Source organism: Pterocles gutturalis, unplaced genomic scaffold, assembly GCF_000699245.1.
Source record: "Pterocles gutturalis isolate BGI_N339 unplaced genomic scaffold, ASM69924v1 scaffold43637, whole genome shotgun sequence".
In the NCBI taxonomy this organism is placed as follows: Eukaryota; Metazoa; Chordata; class Aves; order Pterocliformes; family Pteroclidae; genus Pterocles; species Pterocles gutturalis.
Window position 1 is genome coordinate 30,154 of NW_010117024.1, and position 9,322 is coordinate 39,475.

General features: G+C 43.4%; 1 protein-coding gene across 1 annotated transcript; it reads right to left on the reverse strand.

Moving 5' to 3' along the window:
• Positions 1 to 1,417: 1,417 nt before the first annotated feature.
• Positions 1,418 to 8,945, reverse strand: LOC104463364 (nebulin-like; the record flags this gene model as incomplete). The annotated part of the gene is made up of 13 exons (XM_010075669.1): positions 1,418 to 1,591; positions 2,373 to 2,482; positions 2,754 to 2,903; positions 3,424 to 3,516; positions 3,988 to 4,171; positions 4,467 to 4,574; positions 5,203 to 5,295; positions 5,551 to 5,643; positions 5,946 to 6,038; positions 6,926 to 7,018; positions 7,566 to 7,658; positions 8,192 to 8,284; positions 8,837 to 8,945. Coding segments are annotated over 13 exons (1,486 nt in total), but the record flags the coding sequence as incomplete, so codon positions are not given.
• Between the last annotated feature and the right edge of the window lie 377 nt (positions 8,946 to 9,322).

Below are 9,322 nucleotides of genomic sequence, written 5' to 3' on the forward strand. Positions count from 1 at the left end.
TTTACGTTGCAGTAACCCCTGCTTCATCCTTACAGCAACCGCAGTCCAGGAACCTGGTACTTCACAACTGCATGGCCTCTATTTTTGCATGTGTTTGTGTAAGAATCGCACTAAGCAGCTGATAACAAAATACCCCTTTACAGGCGAAAGACACCACACAACTTCTCAGACTTTTTCCCCTGGTGTTTGCAGCAGTTCTTCTGTGGAGAAGACTTTTTCCTTGGAAATGAAAGGATTTGATAAGAGCTCTTTGTATATGATGTACAGATTTATGATGGCAAATGTTGGTTAATAATTTATGATTTTGGAGTTCTAATTGCATGGAATGCATTGCTGCTTCTCTCAGACCTTCAGAGAGAGTTCTCGGGTTTTACTATGGAAATCCCATTTGTATATATTGTACTGTAGCTATTAAAATGGACATTGATCGCAAGGACTCGCTGCAGGTGGTTTTAGAACTTATACATGGGCAAATAAAGCAACAAATGGTTCCCAAATTATTTATGTCACTGTGGTTTGGTGGTTTGGGCCTTTTATTCCCCCATTTGGATCTGTTCAGCCCTTCCTCAGTGTTGCTTTGGATTCACAAGGTTGGGAGGAACCTGGAAAGTCCCCACTGCCACCGTAAGGTAGGAGCAGGTCTTCGGGGACAGGGTCGTATCTTGTCAGCAAGACTCTAAATCTTCTTTGTCCTGTTCACACATCTGCAGCAGGAGTGAATGCACGGCACACGCTGCAGCAGCAGGAGCTTTATTGAGTCACTCACGGACAGGGACCCACAGCTGGTGACCCCACAACGGTTGCATGACAAACACGTGCAGAGAGCTCAGCAAGCAGGAGGGGGCGTTGGGTTTGTTTCCCACACCCCCGGCCCCAGCTAAACATTGGTTTGAGGTATTAAGCTTAAATATTGCTTATATGGGAAAAAATTAATACATTAAAACATTTTAGAATAGCTCAAAAAATACTCTCTTTCTGGGAGAATTTATAAAGTAATAGTTGGTGGTCTTGGGCTCATTAACGTGTGTAGATTTCAGACGTACTGAACTGGAGTGCAGGTCTAGCACAGTTAAACATGGTGATGGGTTGTGATGTTGAAATGTTTTAAAGTTCAGGCACTGTTTAAAACATTTTTTTTTTTTTCCATTGGAAGAAACACAGCTCTCATGAGCACTACCCCGTAGTGTGTTTTTACAGGTAGTTTTCAAAAATGTTTTGAAAGGATGTTTCAAGAGTATTTTGCTCTGCATTTTTTTTTTTTTTTTCCCACATCATGGTTCCTAAGGCACTACCAACACGGGAGACAATAAGGCACTTTGGAAAAAGCGTTACAAACCCTTTTCTGAGGTTTCCATGGTGGGAAGTGCCAGCATGTCTGTGCCATGCTGATAGGCTTTATGGAAAGCTGTCCCTGGGCTTAGACAGCTTCTACGTAGTTGGCCGGCAGCATGCCCGTCTTGCCGGTTCTCTGGACGGTCCCGTACATCCAGCCCTCATCGATTGCTTGGACATTTACAATTGTGTCGCCGTCTTTGAAGGAAACCTCGTCAGCATCAGCTGCCGTGTAGTCGTACATGGCGCGGTAGGTCTTCTGTTGGTTTGGAGAAAGGGGAGGCAAAAAACAGAGAGAGAGGTTTAACCCCCTCCTGTGAGCACTGCCTGCCAGAGCTGGGGCCGAGCATCACCAGGTAAGAGCAGGGCCAGGGCTGTCCTGACACATGGAGTACTTGGAAAGTACTGCTGATGGACTGAGGGCAGAACCTGGCTGGTCTTCTAAAGCTCCTGCTTTCAGATCACAAAATATCTCTTCTCAATAAGGACTTAAAGATTGTGGAAGGTTAGTTTTTATCAGAATTTTTTTTTTCCTCCTCTCTAAGTTCATTTTCAGCTAGAAGCAGCCTTGCTGCTCCTGTGAGGAACAGCCCATGCAGTACCTTAGGTTGGAGCCTGCGTGTTTTCGTGACACCAAAGCTGCACAAAACATTTTCAGAGTGTGTTTGAGTAGTATCAGCGCCAGGCACCTCCAGCCCTAACTTAGTTGTTTCCTCCCAGCAGATGGTGTGGGAAGGGAATGCCACACCCATTGTCATGCATCTACTCTAAGACTCAACCTCAGGCATGGGAAGTGTTAATTCAAAGTTTTCAAGAAGTGGTGAGGGTCTGTCGCCCTTCAGTGGCTCAGTTACACCTTCACCTGGTTTGGTGCCCAGCCTCAGCCCCAGGGGAGGCACGCTGCAGCCTCAACCATGAACTACCCTCATCTGGAGCGTGATGGAGCGTGCACCACTCGCTGTCGCAGACCCCAGGGCTGGGCACCACTCCTGCAGCGAGACTGGGCCTGAGCATTGACACAGCTCCTCAGCGTTACTTACACCAGCCGTAGACGGGTGAGAAGGAACCGACGACACCGTTGTTTGCTGGGTGGCAACTGAGGATGACCGCTGCTGTGGTAACTCTACAGTTTTAGCATGTTTGTAGCCCACTACAAAAGGAAAATATATTTTGTATTGTTTATCACAGAATGGGTGCTGGGCTTAGAGCTGCTCTGAGGACAGATCATGGGGCAGGACAGATGCATCAAATCTGCCTTTTACCCCCTGAAATACAACTTTACGGCTCTTGGTTACATCCATAACATTTTGCAGGTGTACTTCTGTGCTTTTCTTTTCCTGGTGAAAGCACTTATTGAACGCAAGCCCATCTGGGTAGGGTTTGGCCTCACACGTGAATAAATGGCAGGTCTGTTCTCCTACCTGTTGCAGTGGTGGTAAAGAAGCCGCCGTTGCTGTAGTAGGACAAACGCTGATCCACGCCATCCGAGGGTTCTGATTTTTCATCGCCGCCAGTGAGGCTCAAGGCACTGGCAGCGCGGGAGTGCTCGCGGCTGCGGCGCTGGGCTTGGACTGCAAGGAGAAAGCTTGGGTTTGTAAGGAGATGCACACGTAAAAATACAGGTGAATACAGACACACACTTTGTATATTATACACACACACACGTTCATGTGTACATATTCGGTAAAAACTCTAAAGCTCTCAACCTGTAGCAGTTGCATTTATATTGAGTAGAAAACTGACACGAGCTAAGCAGAAGGGGTTACTGCATTTTACAAAGGTTGTGGAAAAAGCATGTGAATTAACCCCAGTCTCTGTTTATGGTTACTCAAGGGTATTTGCCAGTGCTTTTAAAAAAAGCATTCTATGGACACCATACTGAAGCTCTGCTCCTCAAGGAGTTACTACATCCCTGTTATTGTTAACACAGAGTCTAAAGTGAGCATGTGTGGCTATGTGGGTGTTCCTGCAGCGGCAGGGCTGAGCTGTGCTTTGCTGCGCTTTGGTAGCCCCACACTGTCGGTTTTACAGAGTGGATGTGCCCACGCATACAACCCATTGTGCACAAGCAGTACAGACTGTGGGACAAACCAGAGATCATGTGCAAGCTTCTGGACTGGATGTTGTCTTCAGCTGGGTCATAGTCAAAGACGGATCCGGGATTAGTGCGCCACACCCGGAGCCCTGCAAGAGAAACAGCATCTTCTGAGGACAAGCTGCTGCTCAAGCAACTTTTAGAGAGCTTGGGCAGCACGTCTGTCCTGAATAGGAGTAAAAGTGTGTCAGAAAAGGGCAAGCAGTGTTTCTCGAATCTATAGCACTGTTACAGAGAGATATCGCAGCGGGTTTTCTTTTTTTTTCAATTTAATCTACATCAAGGGAGCTAAGGTCTTTCTCTAGTATGCATAGAAATGAAATTAAAAATATAAGAAATTAAAATCTAGCATTACATTATGAAGCTGGGCAGAATGGGAGAGGCAGAGTCACAGCTGCCGTAAGAGTATTTTCAGAATGGACTTAGATAAAAACATCATCACCCAGTAATGATGAATTTAATTGCTATGGCTGAGCTTAGCTAGAACAGTTCCTCCAGGGCAGCCTGTGCTTGGTGTAAATGAAGGACTCAAGCTGTTATAAAACCCAGGTTCTGCTTACCTGTGAGATTCTCTTGATCCTGGTCCACACGCCTTCGCTCCATTTCTACCACTCGCCTTTGGATGCCGCGATAGCTGATGTCGCTGAAGTCCTGCATGTTCTTTTTCACGCGTTCTGTGATGGGGTCGGTAACTACAGGTGTGAAACTACCTTTGCTTTTCTCAAAGTCTTCGTGGTATTTCACCTGCAATTTCAAATGAAACGGCTGTTAGCTGTAGCTTAGATAAATCATTTATATTCCTGCTTACCTCAGGTGAATTTCTAGGCGAGAGGTGCAGGGCTGCTCTGAACTTTCTCCCATCCAAGAAACAAGGAGAGAGTCTAACACCAAACATGCTTCTCCTGCTGTCACTCTTGCCTTTGTATAACCAAACTTGGTAAACGTACATTGTTCTTGAGCTCCCAGCCCTGGAGTGTCTCAGCAAAAAGGTTTTTATTTAAATCACTTGCCAAGTTAAAAAAATAATAAGTGCTCTTACCGTTGAGATGTGTTTCTGGGTCTCTCGGACACGCCGCATCTCAGGCGTATCCAGGACATACGCAGCTTTGCCTTGGACTTGCTTTCGGAAACTATCTGAATAAAGAACCTGCCAGAGGAGAAAAAGGAAGTGAGCCCAGGGCACAAAACTGTTTCTGCATCACGAGGAAGGGGCTGTACTGCAGCAACCTGGCAAAGAAGGGAAAAAAACCCCAACAAACCAACACAAAAAACCCCAGCAGCAGTGTTGGGGAATAACATCAGAATGCCAAGCGAAAGTCTTTTTCATGATTATGAGACAGGCACAGGTCAGCAAAGAAGGGCCTAAAGAAGGCCAGTTCCACATTACACATTTTTATGTAGAATGTCAGAAATTTAACATAAAATACACTGTTGCTGAAGAATGATTGTTTTAAATGTCATACAGGATAAGAGCAGTTAAACCAGCAGATATTTGCAAGAGACTTGAAGGCAACATATGTTATTTGAAATTCAACCGTTGTTTAAAAAAAAAAAAAACAAACAACAAACTAAAGCAGTTAATCACACAGAAAGAAGTAATTGCAGCAGAACGGAAAAAGCAAATATTAAAGGATTGAATTTTAGTATGGTTACTTCCTACTTCCCTACGAGGTAGGTAGGCCGTTAACATCTGCACTGTTAATTTGAGTAAGGATTTCAGGGATTCAGAGGTTACTTTTTAATGTTTTTTAGTTTATTGGCTGAAGAGAACATACTGAGCTGATGTTTTCTTGGTTGCGTTTGGCTCTCTCCATCTCTGGAGTCAGTGGTGTTGGCGTCCCTTTTGCCAGCGCTTCCTTGTACAAAACCTACAGCGTACAGAAAGGTGGCCACAGGTCAGCCCGCAATAGTTCCGAGCGCGGTCTGTCAGTGGTGTTATTGTTCAAGCATACTCAGCACGGAGGGGAGAAAAGATCTCGGGAAGTAAAGCAGCTAAAAAGTTATTTGCTAGAGCGAAAGGGAAAAATAGGCAAAAAGAAGGAAAATAAGGCTGAATTAGAAGTGGAGTTCTGTTCAGAATGGTTATTTGTGATATCAGGCGGTTGTCTTTCCTCTTTCAGTACCGAGCTAATCTGTTCTTGATTGCGTTTGACTCTCTCCATCTCGGGAGTGACCGGGGTGGGGGTTGCCTTCCCTAAGCCTTCTTTGTACACAACCTACAGATCACAAAGTAACTCCAAGTCACAAACAGACAAATTACAAACCATAATGTTACTGGGTTTAGAGTAAACATCATCTGTTAGGAAAAAAAAAAAAAAAAAAAAAAAAAAAGTAGAGGAAAAATAGTATTACAAAAGTTAATATTAACAAAAAAAAAAATCTTTTAAGTACTACAATTTTAAGTGATGACTTTCTAAATTTGAGGGAAAAAAAATTAGAGGGTTAAATAAAACCAGGCAGACTTAAGTTATTAAAAAAAGCTCTCTCTCATATCCCCTTTACTTCTTCCAGACAATACCGAGCTAATCTGTTCTTGATTGCGTTTGACTCTCTCCATCTCTGGAGTGACAGGTGTGGGGGTTGCTCGCCCCAAGTTTTCCTTGTACAACACCTGTGGGATACAGAAGATGTATCCAGGATCTTAAACCTCCCCAAAATCCAAAGGATTTGAACACAAATTATTACTTGGTTATCAAATTTCAAAAAAAAGTCACGACGGATTACGATACACAGCACTGCACAGAAGCCAAACATCAGCTGCTGTAAGGACGGGTAAGAAAAACCAACTGTAAAAGAGAAGGTGGTTATCTGTCTGGTTAACAAAGACGGGCTCTATCCAGCTGCAAGCATGGGCGCGGGGGAGCTGCCTGTGGCCCTGCAGAACTCTTTAAGAAGTGTTTTAGCTGTGCTTGAAGCAATTTGCGACCTATTTGGGAGGGAGCAGGGAGCTTTGTTGCCACACTGGCATTGGGCAGCCAAATGAAGGAGGGTGTCGAGCTGGGTGCCTGGGATCCCGGCACCGTTACACCTACCCATCTCCTCCGTCCTAAAAGCTATCACTGAGCCGCCGTCCAGAGCAGGAACAGCCTCGTTCCTGTTGTGTCATTCTGTTTAAGTCACCTGTCACACATGGGTCAGGTGTGGTTGGGTTTCTCATTTGTCTTTTTTTTTTTTTTTCACTAAAGTCAAATGCCCCTGAAAAGCCAATGAAAGCTTAAACACTAAGCACAGAGAGATGAACCTGAATATCTACCCCAGAGGATGCTAAGCTCTTAATATCATCTGGATAGAGCCCACAGGTACACAAACCGAGCTGTAGAAAAGACCTAAATTTCTGGATCAGACTGTTAACACTAAAGTAATTTTATTTTAGAAGAGGAGCAATTAATTTGCAGAAACAAATATATCTATTTTTAAATTAAAATCAAGGTAGTTAGAATGTTACTTCATTAAGATATAAGCACAAAGGAAAACAGAAATGTATCTAATTTAAGGTACCGAGCTAATGATTTCTTGATTGCGTTTGACTCTCTCCATCTCTGGAGTGATGGGTGTTGGGGTCACTTTCCCCACATTTTCTTTGTACAAAACCTACATGGTACAAGGGAGTATCCAAATGTCATTAAAAAGGCATCATCAAAGAAAGAAAAAAAATTTAAAAAACCCCAAAAAACCCAAAACAAAACAAGAAGAAAAAAAAACAAAAAACAAGAAAAACCACAAAACCAAAGCAGCACCAGTATAGCTTTTGAACCATTACACTTGGGAAGGGTTAGACTGGGACACAATGCTGTTCCCAAAAGAAGCAACGGGAGCTTTGCCGTTAATCTACCACGGTGCAGAAAGGGACCCTGTATGGAATCAAAGCACACTTGTAGTAAGAAAGGGTTAAAAAAATTGCAAAGAAACAATATCCATACAAAAAAAAAGGTCAAAAACCTAGTTCTAGTAAAATCCTGCTTCAGCCAGCGTTAATTAGAGGATCCTACAATTGGCTGGTAAGCACAGAGGTGGGGGTTTATGCTCCAGGGCAGACTGGTTTCGTAACGTTAGAAAGCACAGATTGCTAAACTGCTGCAGTTATGTTTGTTAAACGCTTCATTCAGATCATTAGGAAATGGTTTCCTGTTAAAAATACCGAGCTAATGATTTCTTGATTGCGTTTGACTCTCTCCATCTCGGGAGTGACGGGTGTTGGGGTTGCCTTCCCTATGTTTTCCTTATACAACACCTGCAGCACATGAGGAAGGAGCCAAAGAAAGCAACAATGAACAAAAAGCTAGCCACTGACCAACTTCAAGCCTAGGGCTTGTTTTCTTGTTTTTATTTTCTCAGGGCCTGGGTATCATATATATTTTTAAAGAAAGTACTTAGCAATATTCTACTAGAGCAGCAGGGCTGGGCACGCTGGCTTTTCAACTACGGGATCACTCGGAATAAATAGTGTGAGACCACAAAAAGCCCATCCTCAGGGGCTGAGGATGTTATGACTATGTAAATTATATTTTTTTAAAAGAATGTCAGCACTGCAGAGAAAAGGAGTGGAGTTTGTTAAGTGTTTTTAGGATTAGAATAGGGCATTAAAATCACTCTTAAAAAACCAATAACAACTGTAACAAGTTAAAGTCACCGCTGTAAACCACAGTCAGACGTGACAAGCAATCCCTGATGTGTTGGCATTATGTTGGAACAAGTGGTATTAAAACTGTTAAAAAATATTGGTTTAAATAGAGTTAAAGGGAACTCTCTCTCTTAGCAAAGTACCGAGCTACAGATTTCTTGATTGCGTTTGACCCTCTCCATCTCCGGAGTGACAGGAGTGGGGGTTCCCGTCCCCATGCTCTCTTTGTACAACACCTGCGTAGCAACAAGAAGCATCCAGAAACATCATCACAACTCCGGAATGATTACAGCCAGCAGGAAGTCAAATATTGGAGGCTGCTGGATCTCAACCTGTTCTAACGTGCCCTAAAAGCTACCTCTCACAACTAATACATTTTCACGGTGGAGGGGAGCTTTTCGACTACTCTTGAAGTCTGCTGGAAAGTTGGACCCTCCTTCTTCTATGATAACAACATTAAAATAGGAAACTGGTAAGATTAAAAAATAAAAACCACAAAAAAACCCCAAACAAAACCAAGCAAAAACCAAAAACCCAACACCACATAGAAAAAGGAAGTTGGAGCAGGGAGCAAAATGGTTAAAAGATGTAGGGTTGTGTAAATAATTACATATATGAAGGAGAGGTAGGTCAGTAACACTGGAAAAGAGACTACAGTGAAGAAGAAAAGATGTTTTTATAAGTTGATTAGATGGAAGTAAGGAGTGGAAGTGTTCATTTTTAATAAAGGTTAAAAAATTCTGTTTAAGTGGAGTTAAAGGGAATATTTCTTTTCCTCCACAAAATACCGAGCTAATGTGTTCTTGGTTGCGTTTGGCTCTCTCAAGCTCAGGAGTGACAGGTATCGGGGTTCCTGTCCCCACATCCTCTCTGTACAACACCTGTGGGGTAACACGGCTGCATCAACAAGAGAGAAGAAGGAACAAGCAAACAACAGTAACACGCGGCTTGCTGAGGAGACAAACTGAACATTTGTCAGAGTTGCAGTGAGCCAAAGCTTGGAATAAAAGAGAAAAATTAAAATGTTCCTCGAAACGATACAGTTCCACACTAACACTCTGCCTTGGCTGCTGGCAGAAGCTGCAATTCCTTCTCTACTTGCTTCTCAGGAGCTGCACAGAAAAACTCTCTGTGCAACAGTAGACGGTTCGAGACTCCCTAAAGGCAGAAAGTATCAAATACAACACAAGGGAACAAGGAAATCAATTCTGTTCCATTTTCCCACTCCACAAACCCCCCAGCAGGGTACACTGGCGTGTATTCATTAGAGCACT